Consider the following 25,554-nt stretch of genomic DNA (forward strand, 5'->3'; position numbering starts at 1 on the left):
AGTCAGAGAAAAACAAGTCTTTGCAGACAGACTTAGGGTTGTAAGAATTAGTTAACACAGCGCCTGGCCCATAAGTGCTTAATCAGGAGTACACATTATACTTCCAGTTCTTTTGCCAAATAGATGTGTAAATTTAGGATAACTACCACAGTTTCTTCATCCTTAAGATAAGGATAAATACTATCTACCTTACAGATTAACATGATAATTGAATGAGACAGTGCATCTAAAGCATCTGGTAGGTACTAGGCACTCAACAAAGGTTAGCCCTCATCCTCCTCCCTTACTCCAGGTATTGGGGAGCAGTAAATAAAAAAGCCAAAAAAAGAATGGGATGGTTTATTATAAGTTAACTAAATGAAGATTAATACACATTATATAGGTAGGTAAATATATTTACTGTAAAGATTTCTTAAGTTTATAGAGCCAATTTACACTTACAACCAAATACAAACCTATTTCCAACATGCTAAAAGACAATGAGGCTAAATAAATACTGAGGAAAGCAATCTAGTTTCCTGTGGCCCCCTCTTCCCACTAAGGAGCAATACTGTAGAATAAGGCCTTAGAGGGTAAGGTAGGGAAGAGGCCTCTGACTCAGGGTATTTAGCACTTTAAGATGGAAATACACCATGAGCAAGCATATAATCATATAACTAGATTGTAAAATAATATCTTTTCTTTGTAATAAAGGCAATGCAAAATAAATAGACTGTAAAATAAAGAACTAAGGGACCTCACAGAAATATTAACATGTGACCATGAATAGATACAATATTTTAGGTCATTAAATGGCATTACATATTTGAAAGCAGTGTAAATTTAGAGGATGTTACCAGAAAGTATTAAGAATCAGAAAATAAAATTAGAAAAACAGATGTACAAACGAGTGGGTTTAAATATTAAATAAGAAAACACAAAGGGGCCTAACTGCCTCTCATAGCTGTTCCCTCAAACCTTTCTTACTTGGATCACTGAATCTCCAGCTCTAGGTTTCCACTTCGGGTGAAGATCACAGGGCCCTTGTCAACGTTCCATATCCCAAACAAAGCACTGCATGCTTTTCTTGTCTTAGTTTTATTTAACGTTAAGAAGTTCAGATTTTCATAGATCTTATGATCTAAAATCTCCAAGCACTTATTTATAATAAAATTATTTGTAAAAAATGACCCACTATTTACCATTCAGTTCACAAATGCAAAACATAAACCACGTGAAAATTTAAATACCCTAGTTAGAAAATAAATTCAACATAACTGTTTTTTATGAAACACTCCCGTCAATCCAAGAGTTTTCCACTTGTTTTAGGGGGAAAAAGTCTTTAAATATACATACATAATTTACAAGTGGCATTTTTAGTTATTTTAACTAAACAAATTTGTTAATTGATATCTGGTAATAAAGGAGACCAAAAAGACTGATAACATAACCCAAATGAAATTAAGTCAGTTTATATGTGTTTCAATCTTTATATTCTAAATTTGTATTCTTAATTCGAATTTTTACTGTTTTCACAAAGGCATTACATTTCGGTCTTAGAAATTCTTGAAATTGATCATACTGTACTATATTTTATTGTTTATTCTTTAATATGGTCCCCAGGGTTAGTTTCTTTATGAGAGTTAAGCAATTAACTTCCTCCAGGAACAACATACTCTTTCCACAGATCTTTGCTTAGCTCATCACTCCCCTCACTCAGGTCTCTGTTCAAACGTCACACCTGCGAGTCCTTCTCTGACCACATTAACTAAAATAACACACCTCTCCCCTCCCAATCTCTGCCCTGAGCTTATCATTTTATAGAATTCCTTTTCCTTCCCTTATTTTAATTCTTAGGATGTCTCACTATACTCACGTTTCACTTAACGACGGGGATACATCATAAGAAACTAGGCAATTTCATTGTCATATGATCATCATAGAGTGTACTTACACAAACCTAGATGGTATAGCTTACCACACACATAGGCTATACGGTACTAATCTTATGGGACCACCATCGTATACGTGGGTCCGTTGTTGACTGAAACATTGTTATGCGGCACATGACTGTACCTGAAATCATATATTTATTGTCTGATTCCCCTACTAGGCTGTTAGCTGCATGGGACAGAAACTGTATTTTTCTCTGCTGTATCCCTAGGGCCTAGAATAATACTTAACACATAGTAAATGCTTAATAAAAATTGAGAAGGATGAAATTAGAGATTTTTTTTCAAAAGGCCTCCACACTCACTAGCCAAGGCCCCTCATTTTACATATAAGTTTACTAAAACACAGAGAAGTTAGGTGAATTTCCCAAGTTCCCATAAGAAGCCATAAAACTAAAACTATAATCCTGACTCCTGATCCAGTGGTCTTAACACTGTTACCAACTAGCCTGTGCTTGAATTATATATTCACATCAACATGTATAAAAGTTTCTTCCCTCAAAGTATATGAAATATTTAACTAACCTAACAATCACCACTAGAACTCTCAAATCATTCACTTTTATCACCAATTCATTAAAAGCTGGGTTGACTTTTCCCAAAATTGTTAGATCAGTATTTTAAAGTTGAGATTGCTAGTACGTACCAAAGAACGCCTCATCTGCATTAATATAGTCATAAAGCAGTCAAAGCTGATCATTCCTTCCTGGTTTGATAGTAGTTTGCTTTTCTCCATGGAATTTACAACTGCTGAAGCCCCCAAAGCCATTTCTATCCATTCAAGAAGATACCGCAAAGAGCCTCGCTGAGCTGCTAAACCAAGCAGCAACTCAGAAGCTAATCTACGACCTAAAGTGTCGGCCCCAGAATTGGGAATAGTTACTCCTTTAAGAAATGTTGTTACTTGTGATAAGCAGTCCAAGCCCATAGGAGGAATTTTGCTTTCATTTGCTAAAGATAATGGTGGCAAAGAGCTCACAACTTCAATTGCAGTATGGATAACATCGTTGCAAAGACTGAGACCAGGTCCGGACACAGGCATCATCCAACTTTGTCTGAGAAGTGCAAATAATAAACTTAGACCAGTTCGAACACCCATTTCTATAAGTGCATCAGTGCTTGACCGGGGTCGTTCACTAACAGAATGGACATCTGCTGACCCAGAGCTGCTCTCGGGAGAATGCTGCTGCTGTTTCACTTTGCCTTTGTCATGGTATTTATTAGAAAGTGCATAAAAGACACGTTGGAGTACAAGCAGTCGTTTTCGCAGCGCCCCAGCAAATGGGGAATCTGAACACACCATCTTCGCTAGTGCTAGCTGGCTGCTAAGAAGGGCATCCAAATAGTGGTCCTGCTCATCACTTGAAAGGGACTCACGTTCAAAATCTGGCAACTGTGGTCCTTTGAGGCACAAAACTTGTTGGGGCAAAGGTACTACTTCCTTATTGCTGACCAGTTTAGAATATAGAACAGCAACTCCTTCTCTTGTAGCGATAGATTCACTGTCCTCTGTAATCCAAGAGCTGTTGAGGTGTTCAAGCCATTTCAGCTTCACTGGTGGAACCATAGTTGCCATGTTGATTTTAATCTTCAGCCATTAGTTCTGTAAACAGAGAAGAAAAAGCAGTCAAACACTTATATAGATGATTCATTAAATTTCTAAACTTCCATCTTACAATTAGTGATCTCAAACTGATGAAACATGATGTCTGGAATTTAGTTAACAGTAATGTACCAATGTTAGTATTTTAGCTTTCATAAATTTACCATAGTTACAGGATATTAATATTAGGTGAAAATGGGTGAAGGTCATACGGGAACTCTGTACTATCTCTGAGGCTTTTGTGTAAATCTAAAATTATCCCAAAAAGAAAAAGTTTATTTTAAAAATTAGTGATTTGTGTACATTTTCTCTTCAGGTTCTGGTCTCACTGTCAGTATAACAGTGGATACTCTATGCTGATGACTTTCAAATTTGTATCTCCAATCCACTCCTCTTCCCTGAACTCCAAACTCATACAAACAATTTCCCGCTTGACCTCTCCATACAGATATCTAATAGGCATCTCAAACTTAACATCCTCACAACTGAATTCCTAACCCACTACTACCACCACCCCTACACAAACCTGTTCCTCATCTCAATAAATGGCAACTCTATCCTTCTAGTTCCTTTGGCCAAAAACCTTGGGAGTCATCATTGATTCCTCCCTCTCTTCCACTCCAAATTGAATGTTAGCTCTGTTTTCAAAATATTTATGCAGAATCGAAACACTTCTCACCCCCTCCATTGCTAAAACCCTTGTCCAAGCCGTCATCTCTTGGATCATTTAAGGAACCTTCTTACTGGTCTCCCTGGCTGTACTGAAGAACTACAGTGACTCCAAATGGGCAGGAATGTTTTTGTATATTTTGCTTACTGCTGTATTCCAGCACATAGTAAGTGCTCAATAAGTGTTGAAAAAAAGGAGTTAAAAACTAACTCCTCTGAGATAAAATATTCACAAAACATATATTCCACGAAGGACTGGCAGGCTGGCATACAACATACATAAAGAACTCCTATGACTCATTAATAAAAAGACAACCTAACTTTTTAAATGGACAAAAGATGTGAACAAAACTTCACAGAAGATATATGAATGGCCAATAAGAACAAGAAAAGTGCTCAACATCATTATCCATCAGAAAAATGCAAATTAAAAACACAAAGAGATACTATTACACATCCATAAGGATGGTTAAAATTAGTAAGACGGACAACACCAAATGTTAGAAGGATGTAAAAGAACAAGAATTCTAACATTGCTTGTGGGAGTGTAAAATGGAACAACCACTTCAGAAAGATGTCTAGAGGGGACGGCACAGTGGCATAGCGGTTAAGTTTGTGTGCTCTGCTTCGGCGGCCCAGGGTTCACAGGTTCAGATTCCAGGCACAGATCGACACACCACTTGTCAACCCATGCTGTGGCGGCATCCCATATAAAGTGGAGGAAGATGGGCATGGATGTTAGCCCGGGCCAATCTTCCTCAGCAAAAAAGAGGAGGATTGGCAACAGGTGTTAGCTCAGGACTAATCCTCCTCACAAAAAAAAGAAAAAAAAGATGTCTGGTAGTTTCTTATAAAACTAAATATATACTTACTCAGTGACTCAACAATTCCTCTCCTAGGGATTTATCCAAAAACACCCCTATGTCTGTAAAAAGACTTAAATCAAAACAGTGGTTGCTCCTAGAAGGTGAGGGCAAGAATAGACTGAAAAGGGGCACAAGAGAACTTCCTGAAGTGATGGTAATGTTGGATTACACAGGTGCATGGATTTGTCAAAACACAGTGAATACACACTTAAGATTTTTACATTTCATTGCACGTAAATTTTACCTCAATAAACACTGAACTCCAGTTGATATGCATCTTGAAGTATATTTAGGGGGGACATATACTGATGTCTGTAATTTATTTTGAAATGCATCAAAAAATAAGATGGATTAATGTGCATGTGTGTGGAAAGATATATATATATGGATAGATACGTGGTAAAACAAGTATAGTAAAATATTAATGGTAGAACCTTGGTGGTGAGTATATGTCTGTTCATTTTTAAAGCTTTCAACTTTGCTGTATGTTTGAAATTTTTCGGGAGGCAGAGCAGCATGGTGGAACAAGCTTTCCCCACTCACCTCTCCCCCTCTAAGACACAACAAAAAGGACATTCATATTCCAACAGAAGCTATTTACACAACACAGGGGACGTTTGAGGCACCCAGGCAGCCGTACACCTGAGAACGGAGGTGCTGGAATCCCCAGAGGAAGTGGAAGGAGGTAAGAGGAGCTCCTTTCCTTCCCCAAGGACTGTGACCCAGAGACTGAGACCACGCGGCTCTCAGAGGAGGGGGAGGGGTGGCTCGCCACGTGAAAACCGGCGCTCTTCAAGACCCCTCACAGCCCGAAGGGATCCCACTATGGAGAGAGCAGAACTGTTGCGAGGGTTCAGTTCTGGGCTGGCCTCTCAGCAGACCAGAGAACGACAGCGAGGTGAGAAATCTCTGAGATTGGGGAGGCAAAAGTAAGCACCCCTCCTCTACCCGGCCCGCCCGACTGGTGATTCAGCTCAGCCCCATCTCCAGGGGCAGCAACCCCCAGGCGCCCAGGCCCCACCAGCAGGGGCAGCATGACCACGCCCCACCCCCACAGGCAACAGCCCTCCAGCGCCTGGGCCCCACCAGCAGGGGCAGTATCACCACACCCCACCCCCACGGGCGGCGGCCCCCAGGTGCCCAGGCCTGACCAGCAGTGGGGCAAGCCTGTGCCTCCGCACCAAGAGGCAGTGACAGCTCAGGCCCCACCATGCCACAACCCCAGCTGCTCTGGCTGGACCAAGCCATGGCCCCGGCTTCCCTGTGCCACAGCCCCACCCCCAGCTCCTTTGGCTTGACTGCACGCCCCAACCCCTGGCTCCAGCGGCTTCCGCTTGGCCAGTGCTCAGGCTCCAGCTGACTTGGCACCAGCAGCTTCCGCCCACCCCACTCCAGTTCCAGCTTCTTTGGCCCAGCGGCACTCCAGCTCCTCCTTCTTCAGCCCAGCGCACTCCAGTTCTAGCTTCTTTGGCCTAGCGGCACTCCAGCTCCTCCTTCTTCGGCCCAGCGCACCCCAGTTCCAGCTTCTCTGGCCCAGCGGCACTCCAGCTCCTCCTTCTTCAGCCCAGCACACTCCTGTTCCAGCTTCTTCGGCCCAGTGCACTCCAGTTCTTCTTTGGCCCAGTGCACTCCAGATCCTCCTTCTTTGGCCCAGCGCACTCCAGCTCCTCCTCCTTCGGCCCAGTGCACTCCAGTTCCAGCTTCCTTGGCCCAGCAGCGCTCCAGCTCTTTCTCCTTCAGCCCAGCGCACTCCAGTTCCAGCTTCTTCGGCCCAGCAGTGCTCCAGCCCCTACTTTTTTGGCCCAGTGGCACTTCAGCTGCAGCTGCTTCAACCCACCCACACCAGAGCCCCAGCTGCTTCAGCCTAGCTGCACTTTAGTCTCAGCTGTTCCCACACTCCAGCTCCAGCTGTTCCCACACTTCCACCCCAGCAGCCTCCACACAGCCACGCCTCAGATTAGCCAGGGGCCAATGAGAGTGCCTGCGGATTGAGGTGGGCCAGAATACACAGCCCTTGACCCCCACCCAGCAGCAGCAATAGGAAACTGTGACCATATATTTTCACTATGAGGAAAAGTAAGCCAACACCAACAGGCACCATGAAAAAATATATTAAATCTCCAGACCAAAAGGAAAATGACAAGCACCCAGAAGTCAACCTGGAAAGCACAGAAATGTATAACCTTAATGACAGAGAATTCAAAATAGCCATTATAAAAAAGGCTTAATGAAATACAAGAAAACACAGACACTTCAATGAAATCAGGAATTTCTTCACAAAAGATTTTGAAACTGTAAAAAAAAAAAAAAAAAAACCAATCAGAAATCTTAGAGATAAAAAACACAATAGAGGAGATAAAGACAAAGCTGGAAGCCTTAAGGATCAGAGCCAACAACACAGAGGAAAGAATTAGCAATATTGAGGACAGCAATGCAGAAATGCTCCAGATGGAGGAGGAAAGAGAACTAAGACTAAAAAGAATTGAAGGAACTCTCTGAGAAATATCCGACTCAATTAGGAAGTCCAACATAAGGGTTATAGGTATTCCAGAGGGAGAAGAGAGGGAAAAAGAAGCAGAGAACTTGTTCCAAGAAGTGATATCTGAGAACTTTCCAAACCTGGGGAAGGGGCTGGAAATACCAGTGAATGAAATAAACAGATCTCCTAAATATATCAACATGAAAAGACTCTCTCCAAGGCATATAGTAGTAAAGCTGGCAAAAGTCAACGACAAAGAAAAAATATTACGGGTAGCTAGACAAAAAAAAAAAATAAATAACATACAAAGGATATCCTATCAGGCTCTCAGCCGATTTCTCGACAGAAACGTTACAGGCTGGGAGAGAGTGGAACGATATATTCAAAATTCTGAAGGACAAAAACTTTCAGCCAAGAATACTCTATCCAGCAAAAATATCCTTCAGATATGATGGAGAAATAATAACTATCCCAGATAAACAAAAGCTAAGGGAGTTCATTGCCACAAGACCCCTACTACAAGAAATGCTCAAGAAGGCCCTCATCCCTGAGGAAAAAAAGAGAAAGGGGATTCAAAGTTTTGAACAAGGAGGAAAATCGGTCGACAAAACCAGAAAAATTGCAGTCCTCTATCAAAATAGATTAGCAAACACTTAAATGTAAAACCAAAGATCGGGCCGGCTCCGTGGCTTAGCGGTTAAGTGCGCGCGCTCTGATGCTGGCAGCCCGGGTTCGGATCCCAGGCACGCCCCAAGGCACCACTTCTCCGTCCAACCCGAGGCCAAGTCCCACGTACAGCAACTAGAAGGATGTGAACCTATGACATACAACTATCTACTGGGGCTTTGGGGGGAAAAAAATGAATAAATAAAATCTTTAAAAAAAAATAAATAAATAAAACCAAAGATCAAGGGAAGGTAAGCACCAAGCATAAATATAACCTCATCATGTTAAACACGAACTCACAACACGAGAAGGAATAAGATGTGACAACAATAACTTAGAAGGGGAAGAGGAAAGGGATCAAATCGACTTAGTCTAAGGGAATAAGAGGCGATCAAAAAATGGACTATGACATCCACGACATTTTTTATACAAACCTCATAGTAACCACCAACCAAATAATCAGAACGAATTACACAAGATAAAGAAAGAGAAAACTAAGAGAACCCCCATACAGAACTACCAAACTAAATTGGTAGTCCAAAACACACGGGACAAGAAACAAAAGAAATGCAAAAGAACCAGAAAAAGAGCGATAACATAACAACAAGAAGCCCCCATATATCAATAATTACCCTAAACGTAAATGGACTGAACTCTCCAATCAAAAGACACAGAGTGGTGGGATGGATTGAAAAACAAGACCCAACAATATGCTGCCTCCAGGAAACACATCTCAGTGCTAAAGACAAACACAGGCTCAGAGTGAAAGGATGGAATACAATACTCCAAGCTAACGGCAAACAAAAGAAAGCAGGTGTTGCCATACTTATATCTGACAAAGTTGACTTCAAGATAAAACAGGTAATGAGAGACAAAGAGGGGCAATATATAATGATAAAAGGGACACTCCATCAAGAAGACATATCACTTTTAAATATATATGCACCCAATACAGGAGCACCAAGGTACATAAAGCAACTATTAACAAACCTAAAAGGAGATATTAACAACACCACAATAGTAGTAGGGGATCTTAACCCCCCACTCTCATCAATGGACAGATCATCCAGACAGAAAATAACTAAGGAAATAACGGACCTAAAGGAAAAACTAGATGAGACAGACTTAATAGACATATACAGAGCACTCCATCCAAACACAGCAGATTACACATTCTTCTCAAGCAGATTACAATTCTTCTCATGGAACATTCTCAAGAATAGACCATATGTTGGGAAACAAGGCATGCTTATATAAATTTCAGAAGATTGAAATCATAACAAGCATCTTTTCAGACCACAATGCCATGAAGTTAGAAATCAACTACAAGGAAAAAGCGGGAAAGTGACAAAGCTGTGGAGACTCAACAACATGCTACTAAAAAACCAATGGATCATTGATGAAATTAAAGGAGAAATCAAAGCATATCCGGAAACAAATGAAAATGAAAATACACCATACCAACTCATATGGGATGCAGCAAAAGCGGTCCTGAGAGGGAAACTCATAGCAATACAGGCACACCTTAACAAACAAGAAAAAGCCCAAATAAGCAAACTCAAACTACGCCTAACATAATTAAAAAAAGAGGAACAAACCAAGCCTAAAGTCAGCAGATGGAGGGAAATAATAAAAATCAGAGCAGAAATAAATGAAATTGAAATTAAAAAAACCGTAGAAAGGATCAATGAAACAAAGAGCTGGTTCTTTGAGAAGATAAACAAAATTGACAAACGCTTAGCCAGACTCACCAAGAAAAAAAGAGAGAAGGCTTAAATAAATAAAATTAGAAATGAAAAAGGATCAATTACAACAGATACCACAGAAATACAAAAGATTATAAGAGAATAGCATGAAAAACTATATGCCAACAAATTGGACAATCTAGAAGAAATGGATAAATTCCTAGACTCATACAACCTCCCAAAACTGAATCAAGAAGAAATAGAGAACCTGAATAGACCAATGACAAGTAAAGAGATTGAAACAGTAATCAAAAACCTCCCAAAAAATAAAAGTCAAGGACCAGATGGCTTCTCTGGAGAATTTTATCAAACATTCAAAGAAGACTTAACACCTATCGTTCTCAAACTATTCCAAAAAATAGAGGAAGATGGAACACTTCCCAACACATTCTATGAGGCCAACATCACCCTGATACCAAAGCCAGGCAAAGACAATACTAAAAAGGAAAACTACAGACCAATATCCCTGATGAACAAAGATGCAAAAATCCTCAACAAAACATTGGCAAACCTAATACAGCAATACATTAAAAAGATCATACACCATGATCAAGTGGGATTTATACGAGGGACACAAGGATGGTTCAACATCCGCAAATCAATCAATGTGATACACCACATTAACAAAACGAGGAATAAAAACCATATGATCATCTCAATAGATGCAGAGAAGGCTTTTGACAAGATCCAACATCCATTTATGATAAAAACTCTCAACAAAATGGGTATAGAAGGAAAGTACCTTAACATAATAAAGGCCATATATGACAAACCCACAGCCAACATCATACTCAATGGGGAAAAACTGAAAGCCATCCCTCTGAAAACAGGGACAAGACAAGGGTGCCCACTCTCGCCACTCTTATTCAACACAGAACCTCAAGTACTTCTTCTTGCCAGGGCAATTAGGCAAGAAAAAGGAATAAAAAGACTCCGAATAGGCAATGAAGAAGTTAAACTCGCACTGTTTGCAGATGACACGATCTTATATATAGAAAACCCTACAGAATCCATTGGAAAACTATTAGAAATAATCAACAACTACAGTCAAGTGGCAGGGTACAAAATCAACTTACAGAAATCAGTTGCATTTCCATATACCAACAACAAACTAACAGAAAGAGAACTCAAGAAGACAATCCCATTTACAATTGCAACAAAAAGAATAAAATATCTAGGAGTAAATTTAACCAAGGAAGTGAAAGACCTATACAATGAAATCTATAAGACATTACTGAGTGAAATCAATGATGACATAAAGAAATGGAAAAATATTCCATGCACTTGGATTGGAAGAATAAACATTGTTAAAATGTCCACACTACCTAAAGCAATCTACAGATTCAATGCAATCCCAATCAGAATCCCAAGGACATTCTTCACAGAAACAGAACAAAGAATATTAGCATTCATATGGGGCAACAAAAGACCCCACAGAGCTAAAGCAATCCTGAAAAAGAAGAACAAGGCTGGAGGCATCACAATCCCTGACTTCAAAACATACTACAAAGCAATAGTTATTAAAACAGCATTGTACTGGTACAAAAACAGACACACAGATCAATGGAACAGAATTGAAAGTACAGAAATAAAACCTCCTATCTAGGGGCAGCTAATCTTTGACAAAGGAGCTAAGGACATACAGTGGAGAAAGGAAAGTCTCTTCAATAAATGGTGCTGGGAAAACTGGACAGCCACTTACAAAAGAATGAAAAGCAGACCACCTTCTTTCAGGATACACAAAAATTAACTCAAAATGGATCAAAGACCTGAAACTATAAAACTCCTGGAGGAAAACAGAGGTAGTACACTACTCGCCATCAGCCATAAAGGGATCTTCTTGAATTCCATGTCTACTCAGACAAGAGAAACAAAAGAAAAAATAAACAAGTGGGACTTCATCAGATTAAAGAGCTTCTACAAGACAAATGAAACCAGGATGAAAATGAATAGGGAACCCACCAGCTGGGAAAAAATATCTGCAAACCATATATCTGACAAGGGATTAATCTCCATAATACACAAAGAACTCACACAACTGAATAACAAAAAGAAAACAAATAACCCAATCAAAAAATGGGCAGAGGAAATGAACAGACAGTTCTCCAAAGAAGATATACAGATGGCCAATAGGCACATGAAAAGATGCTCAACATCACTAATCATTAGGGAAATGCAAATCAAAACCACACTAAGATATCATCTTACACCCGTTAGAATGGCTATAATCACCAAGACAAAAAGCAACAAATGCTGGAGAGGCTGTGGAGAAATGGGAACCCTAATCCACTGCTGGTGGGTATGCAAACTGGTGCAACCTCTATGGAAAACAGTAGGGAGATTCCTCAAAAAATTAAAAATAGAAATACCTTATGATTCAGCTATCCCACTACTGGGTATCTACCCAATGAACCTGAAATCAACAATCCCAAGAGGCTTATGCACCCCTATGTTCATTGCAGCATTATTCACTATAGCCAAGACAGGGAAGCAACCCAAGTTGCTTGGGTTGATGACTGATGACTGGATAAAGAAGATGTGGTGTATATATATATATACCATGGAATACTACTCAGCCATAAAAAAGGCAAAATCGTCCTATTTGCAACATGGATGGACCTGGAGGGTATTATGTTAAGTGAAATAAGCCAGAAAGAGAAAGACAAACCGTGCATGATTTCACTTACATGTGGAAGATGAACCAACACACGGACAGATAGAACTTTTGGTGGTTACCAGGGGCTAGGGGGGTGGGGGGTGGGCACGAGGGGTGGAGGAATGCGCTTATATGGTGACTGATAAACAATAATGGGCAAGAAAAATTTCACAATAAAAAAAAAGATGGTAAATTTGATGTTACATGTATTTAACCACACAGACATACAAATTTTTTTTAATAAAAGGCACACTGCTTGGGCGGGGGAAAGATGCTGTGAAACCAAGGTACAAGACCTTTGGCCCAGAAAGGTAACAAGTCTGCTTCATAGTAATTAAGAGGACAAAGAAACTGCTCACCCTTGGCCTGGGATTAGGCCTTAAGAGTAAAGAAGCAACTTATCCAAGTAATACAAAGAAGCAGGAGGTTCCAGGAGGAGTTGGTCATACCTGACTTAGGAAATAAGAATGTATCAAACAGGGGCTGGCCCAGTGGCATAATGGTTAAGTTCCCATACTCCGCTAAGGCAGCCCAGGGTTCGCCGGTTCGGATCCCGGGCACGGACCTGCGCACCGCTCATCAAGCCATGCTGCGGCGGCATCCCACATACAAAAATGGAGAAAGATGGGCACGGATGTTAGCTCACGGCTATTTTTCCTCAGCAAAAAAAAATAAAATAAAAAAGAATGTATCAAAGACAACTAGTAATGTAGTACCTCAGTCAATAAAGTTGGTTGGGTTGAACAAAACTCAAGAACGCCCTACCTCTTCCCACAACACCAGCTAATCCATGCTACTTCATGGTTGGTCTATTTCTCCTATTGTATGCATGATTTACCCTTTTTCATTTTGGAATTTTCACATACCCCAGTATGCATACTTTTGCACAAGTGTATCACCCCCTAAACAGCTCTCAAATCTATCCATACATCCCCATTTTCACTGCCATAACCCCCATCCAAGCTATAATCAATCATCTCTCATCTGGACCGCCAAAATAATCTCCTAAGTGACTGCCTGCATTTAAGATGCAAAAAGCAAGGAAAGTGGATGGGAGCATGTAGTATGATGAGAAATAGATATCTGGTCTTTGTCTGGTTCAGGCACACAGCTCATAAAACCCCAAGAATCAATGAAGCGATAAGAGTATCTTTTTTTTTTTTTTTAAAGATTTTATTTATTTTATTTTTTCCCCCCAAAGCCCCAGTGGGTAGTTGTATGTCGTAGCTGCACATCCTTCTAGTTGCTGTATGTGGGACTCGGCCTCAGGATGAACGGAGAAGTGGTGCCTTGATGCGCACCCGGGATCCGAACCCGGGCCACCAGCATCGCAGCGCGCGCACTTAACCACCAAGCCACAGGGCCGGCCCAAGAGTATCTTTTGTATGCTAACTAGATGACTGGTGGCTGGGGGCCCCTAATTAGCTTCAGGATGGCGGCACGTCTCCAGAAAGACCAAGCCATGATCAGAAAGTTGAAACTTTCAGCCTCTCAACCCCCACCTCCCAGGAGGTGAGAGAGGATGGAGATTGAGTTAAATCACCAACGGCCAATGCTTCAATCAATCATGCTGAAATAATGAAACCTTCATAAAAACCTCTAAACGACAGGGTTTGGAGAGTTTCCAGTGTGCCCAAAAAGGGCATGAAGATCCGTGCACCAATCTCCTGTCACCCCATCCCCGCCCCCTTCAAACACCTTACCCTATGCCTCTCTTCCATTTGGCTGTTCCTGAGTTTTATGCTTTATAAGAAATTGGTAAATGCAAGTCAAGTGTTTCCCTGCTTTTTGTGAGCCATTCTAGCAAATTATCAAACCTGACAAGGGGATATTGGGAACCACCAATTTATAGCTGGTTGGTCAAAAGTACAGGTGGCAACCTGGGACTTCCAACTGGCATCTGAAGTGGAGGCAGTTCTGTGGGACTGAGCCCTTAACCTGTGAGGTCTGTGCTAATTCCAGATAGTTAGTGTCAGAATTGAGTTAAACTGGAGGATACCCCATTAGTGTCTGGACAGTTGGAGAACTGGTTGGTGTAAGGAAAAAACCCACACATTTGGTGTCGGATGTGTTGTAAGTGAAAACAGTGCAGAAGGTATAAATGAAATAAAAGTAGCCATGAGTTGATAACTGTTGAAACCGGATGTTGGGAAATATTCTCTCCACTCCTGTATATGTTTAATATTTTTCTACAATAAAAACTTAAAGTCTATTTAAATGGGAAAAAAAGTTAAAAAAAAAAAAAAAAAACTTTCAGAAGCTTTTCAATAATTTTACTCTACAGAACAAAATCTCTCCTATGGCTGAGAAGGCCAAGAACTGACCTCTCCCCTTGCTCTCCTATAGCTACACCTATAGCCTCCTATAGAAAGCACCATGCTCCTTTCTATTGCAGGATCTTTGCACATGCAGTTCCCTCTACTTGGAGCCTACCTTTTCCATCTTACCCTCTTTCACTCAGTTAATATCTAGTCACAAGATCTCAGTTTAAACAGCCCAGGACCAGAGACATATGAGGTACTCAATAGTTACTAGTCGAATTAAATGTCACTTTCTCAGGGACCTTACCCCTGCCTGTACCCACGAGATCAGGTCCCTCTTTTAAAACGCTCACACAGCAACCAGTACCAGTACTTTATCTTCACAGCATTTTACATAGTTTGCAATTATGTACTATTTGTGTGATTATTTGTTTAGTGTCCTCTCATACTAGTCTATAAAGTCCATGAGGGCAAAGACAAGTGACAATTTTGCTTACATCACCAGGGCTTGGCATAAGTAAAGCACACAGAAGGACCTCAAAATGAATAGTTGCTGAATTGAGCTGAGCAATCTGGGTCTATGTAGCTCATTATTTACACAGAAATCTAATTTAAACCCAGATATGTATTATCTTACTCTGAACTGACATAATGAAAGCACTTTAAAAGTAATGATTCCAAGTGTGGTGGTACCACAGCAGACTGACCTCATGGATTCTGTCTTCAGTTCAATTCTGTCTCCTCCTCTCACTGTACATACATTTTTGGAGTATTTCCAGCTACTCCCAAGGCTTTCACCTAATTCTCATAAGCTAATGAGTCCAGTCCAAATTTCTCTCTCCTGAGCTCCAGACCTGAATATTCTCTGCTAACAAGATATACCCATTCAGACGTCCCAAAGGAATCTTAAATTCAACACGTTTAAAACTGAATTTGTCATTCACCACCACTCCTCTGCCACACTCACATCCACAACTAAATTTATAAAGCTCTGGATTTATGAATTAGAGATTCATAAAAGAAAGATGTCAATAAGGATACTTATCAAAGGCATTTCTGGAAGTGCAGAATGGACAGCCCATTTGCAAAGTTCTGCAAATTAAAGTTCTGCACACTATGATCCAGCTCTCCCCACCCCTACCCCAAGTAATTCCCTTCTAGAGAGCTTCATTAGGCTGACTGATTTTGGCACTTCTACCCATTAAACCATACAAATTATCAATGTTTAGCTGTACAAAATTAAACAGCTGATAAAAAGTTTTTTTTATCATCCCTATTTAGAAAGTGAGTGTATTTAGAAAAGGAAAAGACTTGCTGAGTTTGCTGGCAAATTGTGTTGCTACATCAATAATGAGAACTAGTCAAATAAACCAGGAAGCAGACACGCTTATTCAGCAAGTAAAGAACTATAGACAAAATCGAATCAAACTAATGCGTTTTCACTTGCATTCAAGAACCACCAATTCACAATTCTGATGAACCAGCTAAATACTGGCAAAGAAAAAAAAAACTGCTGTTGTTCTGTTTTGTTTTAATTTACAGTAAAGATTTATACCACTAAAGACCAACTGTTCTTTTTTCAACACATGGTCCAATACACAAATCCAAATTTAATTACATACATACATTACCAAATTCACCAATGAAAAGTGAGGTTGGAAAAACTACCAAAGGACTGGAAAATAAACCAAACAGCACTACCACTATCTTTCTAAAACTGAAATAAATGAGAGAGGCGGAAGGATTTGAACACAGGGGTAGACTTAACAGTTCATACAAGTTAATCTAACAAACTCTGAAGCTTTCTTACATTCTCTAGGTGAACAGAACAATAACAACAGCTAACATTACTGAGCACTTTCTATGTGGCAGGCACTGTGCTAAACCCATTACGTGTATTATCTTACTTAATCTCAAAACAACTCTATGAAATGGGTACTCTTATTATTCCCATTTGCTAGGAAAGGAAATGGAGGCACAGAGAGGCTAAATAGTTTACCCAAGGTCACACTGCCAGTCATTGATAGACTAAGGATTCAAACCAGAACAGTCTGACATCCAACCTCTTAACCACTAAATCACACCGCTTCTTGTCTCTATCATAGTGGTTTCACATGTTCTGTATCACCCTAAATTTTTAAAAATTAAAAACCTCAGAAGGTTTCAATGAATCAATTGCCAATTCAGTTCATTCTTAAAGTCCTGTTGCTACGATAGAATCCATTCCTCTTAGCCACTCTCTCAAGATCATTAAATGATCCCAATCAAGTAACAAGAACAAAACACTTCCCACAGTCCTTATCAGAAATTTGCAGGACAGAAATGCAAAGGACTGAGAGTAGCAAAACAATTTCGATAGAGAACAAGTTGGAGAATTTCCATTATATGACTCCAAGGCTTATTATAAAGCTATTACCAAGACGTGTACTGGCACCAAGACAGATCAAGAGAACAGAAACTGAAGTCCAGAAACAGACTCACATATATATGGCCAACTGATTTTTAACTAGGGTGCCAAAGTAGTTTAATGGGGAAAGGATAATCTTCAACAAAGGGTGCTGGAACAAATGGATATACACACAGAAAAAAAAGAACCTCGACCCTAATTTCATACCATATACAAAAATCAACCCAACCCAAACTGGTTCACAGACCTAAATGTAAGAACTAAGACTACAAAAATCTCTAAAAGAAAACACAGGAAAAAATCTCAGCAACCCTGGATTAAGCAAAGATTTCTTAAATAGAACTCAAAAATTTGATACATTAAACTTCGTCAAAATTAAAAACTTTTGCTCTTCAAAAAATAGTGTTTTAAGGGGCTGGCCCCATGGTGTAATGGTTGGGTTCGGTGCGTGCCACTTGGGTGGCCCAGGTTCGTGGGTTCAGATCCGGGGCACAGACCGACACCACTTGTCAGCCATGCTGTGGTGGCGACCCACATACAAAATAGAGGAAGATAGGGGCCAACCGGGTGGCGTAGTGGTTACGTTCGCACACTCTGCTTCAGCGGCCTGGGGTTCGTGGGTTTGGATACCGGGCACAGACCTACACCACTCATCAAGCAATGCTGTGGCAACTACCCACAAACAAAATAGAGGAAGACTGGCGCAGATGTTAGCTCAACAACAATCTTCCTCAAGCAAAAAGAGGAAGATTGGCACAGATGTTAGCTCAGGGTTAATCATTCTCAAGCAAAAAAAGAGGAAGATCGGGGCCAGTCCAGTGGCGTGGTAGTTAAGTTTGCATGCTCTGCTTCCGTGGCCCAGGGTTCATGGGGTCAGATCCCAGGCACAGACCCACACCGCTCATCAAGCCATGCTGTGGCAGCGTCCCACAGACAAAATAAAGGAAGACTGGCACAGATGTTAGCTCAGGGACAATCTTCCTCAAGCAAAAAGAGGAAGATTGGTAACAGATGTTAGCTCAGGGCGAATCTTCCTCAGCAAAAAAAAAAAAAAACTGCTAAGAAAATGAAAAGCCATGCCCCAAACTTAAAAAAACTATTTGCAAGACATATATCCAAGGACTTGTATCGAGAATAAACAAAAAGAACTCTTACAACTCAATAATAAGAAAACACGTTTTTTTTAAATGGACAAAATATTTGAACAGACATTTCACCAAAGATACATAAATGGCCAAATAAGCATATAAAACGATGTTCAACATTAGTCATTAGAGAAATGCAAATTAAAATATAAGATACTATTACAAACCCACTAAAATGGCTAAATTTAAAGGAACAGATAATACCAAGTATTGATGAGGATGTGGAGCAACCAAAACTCTCATAAAATGAAAAACCATTTGGCAGTTTACTATAAAACTAAACATATACTGTACTTACTATATATGCAGCAGTTCCACTCATTAGGTATTTGCCCAGAAAAACGAAAACACATGACCACATAAAAACTTGCACATGAATATTCATAGTAGCTGTATTCATAATAGCCAAAAACTGGAAATTCAAATGTCCATCAACTGATGAATGGATAGACAAATTATAGTATATGGCAATGGCATACTACCCAGTAATAAAAAGGAACTGATACAAGCAACAACATGGATGAATCTCAAAAGCGTTATGCTAAATGAAAGAAGCCAGACACAAAAGACTAAAAAACTATGCTTCTATATATAAAATTCTAGAAGAAGCAAAACTATAATGATAGAAAGCAGATCAGTGGTTGCCAGTGGCTAGGGAATAGGGGGAGTGGATTAACTACAAAGAAGTACAGGGGAACTTCCTGGGGATGATGGAAATGGACTATATTATTATTGTGATGGTGGCTACATGACTACATACATTTGTCAAAATCTGTCAAATTTTTCACTTAAAATGGTAAGTTTTATTGTATGTTAATTATACCTCAAAAGCTGACCAAAAACAAACAAAAAAACAGTAACTTGCAGACCTCTGTCTTTTTCTTCTCAGTATTTTTTCTTTTTTCTTTTGTTTTTACATCAACCATTTCTGTTCACTGCTAAAGCTTAACCCATCATCAATACACAGATATCTCCCAAATCCACACCTCTGGTCAGCACCTCTGCAGAACACCAGTCTTATGTTTCCAAACGCCTAACGGACATCACCATGTCAATGCTTCCTACCCCCAATTCACAATGTCCAAGACTAACTTCACCATCTTTTGCAGCTTCCCTACCTCCTAATGCTCCCCTACCCTCCCTCCTGCATCATTACAAAACCAGCTCCTTCTGATACATCACTCAAGTACTCAGAGTCAAAACTGTAGACTAGTCTTTGATTCAGGCCTTTCCTTTATACCCCAGCCTCTTGTAACATTCCCACAGGCCCCACCCTACTTCAGCCCTCATAACCTGCCCTGGAAAACTGCAATGGGCTCCCAACGTCTCCCCATTCCACTGCATTCTACCTACTTCTACTAGATTAACCTTCTTAAAGCTCAGTTCTAACCAATTATATCATTGCCCATCTATAAAGAAGTCAATGGCTCTCCATTTCCCATAAAATTGAATACAAGCCATTGTTATGGGTTTAAGTCCATCCAGAGGGAGCCAAGTTTGCCTTCCAATTTCATCTTCCACAACTCTCCTAAATACATCCTAATCTTTAACTAACCAAACACTCCCACCTCTGTGCCTTTGTTCACGCTAGTGCCTGTAACTGATGAGTCTTCACCTATCTAATCTCTATCTGTCAAAATCCATACTTCTCCTTGAAAGGCCTATGTCAAAGCTCACTTCCTCCATAAAGCCTTTCATGTTTTAATCACTCTGCACTCACCAACACAGATTTGATCACTTTCTCCTCTAAACTCTTATAACATTTTTGCTTACACATATTATAACATGTCATATTCTACCTGATTTGTTATTATTTGCACATTTGGCTTCATCACCACTGCCCCATCCACTCTACAACCAGATTTAAGCTTTTCAATGCTAGTACTCTGACTGCTCGCTCTTTTGTCCCTTTAAGCCACTGGCAACCTCCCTTTCTTGCTGCAGGGGATCAGTAACTCTCTATGGTAGATGAATTAATTCCGGTCTAAGGAGTCCACAGAGAAATAAAAAGATTACATAGCCCATGGGGGATATAAGGATAAATCAGGTAATAGATTCCATTCCGCCTTTTTTGTTATAAGTTGGAACTTTGCCTGAAGAGAGACTTTTTTTTTTAAGAAGAACCTCAAAATCCACTAAACCAAATCTTCCTACAAGAGCATTCTCAGTATAATGTTTCTCTGCTTACAAAGTTAGAATAATTTAATGTGAGTCCTGGGCTAGGCATTCTTTATCTACCCCAGTCTCTGGAAACAAACTTTATCTCTACTCTTCTATGCTCTGCTTTGCACCCTTTGAGGCTGACCTCTAGGACTACACTACCCAAGCTTCCCTGACTTCCAGCTGGATTAGGCCATGAGAGGCATTAGCAGGCAATCAGAGGATGAGAAGAAAAAGAAATTGGGGTCCTCATTTCCCTGGATCCCTCCCCACCTTCAGAAACCTCTCCTCTACAACCACAGGTCCTACCCACTGGTTTGGCTTCCATTGCTCCAGCTCTTGTCAGGCTTCAGTGTTCCTCTTCTCGCCCCCTCTGGTTTAAAAGTAACAACGGCTTCCCGATATTGCTAGGCCTTGGTAATTTCACAATCCTTTGTTGCTTTCCTTAACTCTACACAAACTTCTATAACTAGTCCATTTATTTCCTGCCAAGACCTTGAGATACAGGTCCCTAGGCTTAAAATTCCTCACTCTGCTTCCCAAGGCTCACAATCAACTGTTCCCTCCAAACTATCAAATCTTAACCAGCCCATGCTCCTCAACAGACCTCTGCTCTAGTCAGACATCCCTACCAATCCTTACCATCACTCAGCTGGGATGTCTTCACTCCTACCTCTGCACCTTTACCCATGCTGCTGTCCCCTAGAATGCCCACCCCTTCCACCCTACCTAACAAATCCTTCCTTCAGTTACTAATTCAGATCCTACCATTTTCCCTCCCAATTAAACCTCTTCTAATAACCTTAACCCACAATGATCTTTCTCATCTTGCAATTTGCATGTCTCTTATATAGAGGTACTTTGAAAATTGTGAAAATAAACGTTAGGCATTGTATTGTATGGTCTCTAATTGTTCAACATATATCCCCCAAAGGGAAGTAATTTGAACTATTTTAAGTTCCTTCTTTTATATTCCATTATGGAGAGTTAGTGTAACATTAGATACAGTAACTCTTGTTGACAAAAAGTAATAAACAAAAACACATCACTACAATATTCTAGTACAAAAAGTTTATGATAACTAGCTATAAGCAAATTTACTATGTTTTTAATGATTCTGTTTTCAGTGTAGTAATTCCAAATAATGGCTGCTATCAACCTTGGAGTTTTTGTGAATGCATTTAATGCCACTGTGAATGCATTTAAATGCCACTGAACTGTACACTTTACAAATGGTTTAAATGATATATATGTCACATTTATCTATATATGTTACAGACAAATATGTTATCTATATTTTACCACAATAAAAAAATAAAATGTAGGGGCCAGCCCGGTGGCGCAAGCGGTTAAGTACGCGCACTCCACTGCGGCGGCCCGCGGTTTGCCAGTCAGGGTCCCGGGCGCGCACCGACGCACCGCTTGTCAAGCCAAGCTGGGGCGGCGTCCCATATAAAGTGGAGGAAGATGGGCATGGATGTTAGCCCAGGGCTAGTCTTCCTCAGCAAAAATAGGAGGATTGGCAGATGTTAGCTCAGGGCCGGTCTTCCTCACAAAAAAAAATAATAATAGTAAGATGTAGAACAGTCTGCAGTATGCCACCATTTGTGTAAAAAGAAAAACTCAGAGAATATATATGCATGCGTGACTGGAAAGGTTTAGAATCTCTGAAAGGACACACAAGAAACTCGTAACAGTTAACTCTGGGAAAAACTAGGGAAGTGGAGATAGGGAACGAAAGGGAGATATACATTTTGCTGTAACCTCCTTTGTACGATGTGGGTTACTCACTATGTGCATATATTGCTTAAGAATATTTTTTATTAAAAAAAAGAAAATTATCCAGGTAAGGATAATCTTCCCATGAATGCTAAAACCATCGGGAAAAAGTTGTGGGAGAGAGGATTTTTACACCATCTCAAAATACCACCCTCTAGATTACTTATTAGTTACAAAGGGAAAGAAACGTGCATTTACAGTCAAGTGATCTGGTAGTAGTCACCACCTTAAACAAGTGATCAAATGTAGCATCACCTACAATGGAAAGAAATGGCATTAAGTGCTTCCTGAGGTGATACAAAAAGTACACATCACCTACATAGTGTTCATGCAATTGATGTTTAACCTGAATATACAACCTTAAAGAAACAATCAGCAAATTCAGACTGTAGGACATTATATATAAGACAAATGGCCTAGATTCTCCAATAAAGTTAATGTCATTAAAAAACAGAAAGCAGAGGATTGTTCTAGATTAAAAGAGACTAAAGAGACATAAAAAGCAAAAGCAATATGTGAATGTGACTGGACTCTGGATTAGGAAAAAACAAATAAAAAAGTTATAAAAGATATGTGGGAGACAACTAGAAAAATTTAAACACAGACATTGTATATTAGATGATAATGAACTCATATTATTTTCCTGAGGTGTGATAATAGCATCCTTATTTTTAGGAGATGCACACCAGAAGTACTTGGTAGGCGGTGTGACTACAACTCCTTGGGGAGAGTGACTACAACCTTGGTGACTAAAACTTACTTTCACTTAAAGCAAAATGTGTGTGTGTTTAGAGAAAAGAAAAAAGCAATTGCAATAATATGTTACAATTTGTGAAACAAGTGTCAACAACAAGGTGAAAAGTATATGGGTGTTTAGTGTACTATTCTTCAACTTTTCTATAGATTTGACAAATTTTCAAAATAAAAATTTGGAGAGGAAGGAAGAAACAGCTAAACCAGACACAGCTGAGCCCCAGTTCTGCAAAGAGGAAAGGAAAAAAAAGATTATCTTTTACAAAAAAGTATACATAGGAGTTAAATAAGTGTTATTTTTCCATTTTTAACCATGTCCTTCCTGATGGACCATATGTAACAAACTCACATATTCCCAGGAGTATCCGTATTAAGCAAATCTCTTTTAATTTCCTTGCGACATAATGATTTTCCTTTAAGTAATTACAGTGATATCATCTCTATAAACTCAGAGTTAGATTTATAAGGCTTACTCAGAAGGAGCAGGCAGAAAAATATTGCTCCCATAAACATAGACACTACGTTGCCTACCCTTCCTAGAAGGAAGATAAAAGCCAGAGAGTAAAATGACAAGTTTCCTTAAGCTTGTGTTTTGTACAAACTACACAGAAGTAAGCTAAAGTGCAGCGAATGGTTAGGTTCAACAAAACTGAGAAGGCAGAACTTTCCATCTCTTAAATCTTCAACCCACATCTTCATTGTTTTAAAACAGTATGAATTTCTATATCAGAAAACATCTAGGCAAATCTCTATTGTAAAATGTCAGGAGGTAAATTATTATAGCAGGGAAAATCTAAACAGCAAATTGATTTGGAAATAAGTTTAACTATCTTTGAATATGTCTACTGTCCTGAGAATTCACTTGTAAACAAAACAACGAAGTCACACTATGAAGACCTGACTCAGGAGGAAATGGGAAGCTTTTCTTGTTCCCTCGTCTTGAATCCTACCTCCCTCCTGAAAATCTCTCAGGTTGACAGAAAATAACAGAATTTGAAAATAAGTCCATCCCTGTGGAACTAATCAAACTATCCACTTAATATATGTACAGTTCTATGAAAATATATTATACTTTGATAAAAACCTTTTTAAACATTTTTAATGAAATACCTAGGTGCAAGTCTAACAAAACATGTACAGGATCTATATACTGAAAATTACAAGACAGATGAAAGAAATCAAAGGAGATCTAAATAAATGAAGAGACATGCCATTTTCCTAGGTTGGAAGACTAAATATAAAAATGTTAGTTCTCCCCCAAATTAATCTATAGATTTAATGCAATACCTATCAAAATCCCAGTAAGATTTTTTGTAGATATAGACAAGCTTATTTTAAAATTTATACGGAAAGGCAAAGGAACTAACATAGCTAAAATCATAAGCCTTACCATCAACTTAGAACCAAAAAGAAAATAATGAGAGATGTAAATAAAATATAACCCAATCCTCAAAAAGAAAAACATTTTTAAAATAAGACCATCCCAAAAATCTGCCTGGGCAAAGAGAGCAATTAACAAAGCAAATTACCAGATTCAGTCAATAAAACAGAAAGCAAGATTTGCTAAAGCACTGACTTCAAGCACAAAAATCCATTCTACAACCCTACCCAACAGGCTTCTTTCCCCTCCCACCACTCCAATAATAATGATAATCAGACACACACACACACAAAAACACACTAAAAGAGCCCATATATAGAGTGCTCCAAAAGAACCATATTTTATTCTTCTTAATGTTTACTTGAAGAAGTCTGAGTTACTTATCTTTTAATCCAGTATGATGTGAAAAAGTTTTTTTCTATCAAACTATAAAACAATAAGTAATCCCAAATTCTACAGAAAAACAATAAAACGAAGCTTCATACTACTCATTGACTCCTTAAATTAACCTAATGCAAACAGGTTTTTTATCTATTCACCTAGCCTTTACTAACAGGTCAGCTATTAGACTGTGTATGGGCTGGGGGTGGGGTGACTATACATCCCAGTTTGTCCAGGACATTACCATTTTATGCCAGTTGTCCCAGCAGGTACCTTTTTACTATGGTAGAGGCAAAAGAACAAATGCCTATAGTCTCTTTTCAGAATACAGTTTTTCAGGTTATAAAACAATATGTACAGAATTTTGAAAAAATTGTCTATAAAATGGAACCAGAAAAAAATCTGGAGAACTCCACATTGGAATTTAACAGTGGTTACTCTACATAGGGGACAGTTTTCACTTTTTTCTTTATATTTCCCTATACTGTTTAAAAAATTATTTTTTATACTAGCATATATTACTTCCCATACTTGAGGGAACTGTTTCCATTTGTTAAAATGCAGTTTTTCTTTTTGACTCAAATCTTCATTTCAAAAGCATGCACTACTCTTCTTTAATACGTTATTCATCAAGAACGGAGGGAATGTGATATAGTGTAGAAAACTTTAGCT

At 39.4% G+C, this 25,554-nt stretch overlaps 1 protein-coding gene across 10 annotated transcripts in view; it reads right to left on the reverse strand.

Annotated features, from left to right (window-relative positions):
* The window catches only part of HERC1 (HECT and RLD domain containing E3 ubiquitin protein ligase family member 1), a 183,175-nt gene that overhangs the window by 141,340 nt on the left and 16,281 nt on the right, over nt 1-25,554 (reverse strand). For all 10 annotated transcript variants that reach the window (XM_087428259.1, XM_087428299.1, XM_087428280.1 and 7 more), the window contains exon 2: nt 2,578-3,534. In XM_087428259.1, the coding sequence (XP_087284385.1) occupies nt 2,578-3,507 (930 nt within the window). In that variant the 5' untranslated portion in view covers nt 3,508-3,534. The remainder of the gene's footprint in view (nt 1-2,577; nt 3,535-25,554) is intronic.

This window comes from Ceratotherium simum, chromosome 3 (assembly GCF_057802395.1).
Source record: "Ceratotherium simum simum isolate JZ-2026a chromosome 3, ASM5780239v1, whole genome shotgun sequence".
NCBI lineage: Eukaryota > Metazoa > Chordata > Mammalia > Perissodactyla > Rhinocerotidae > Ceratotherium > Ceratotherium simum.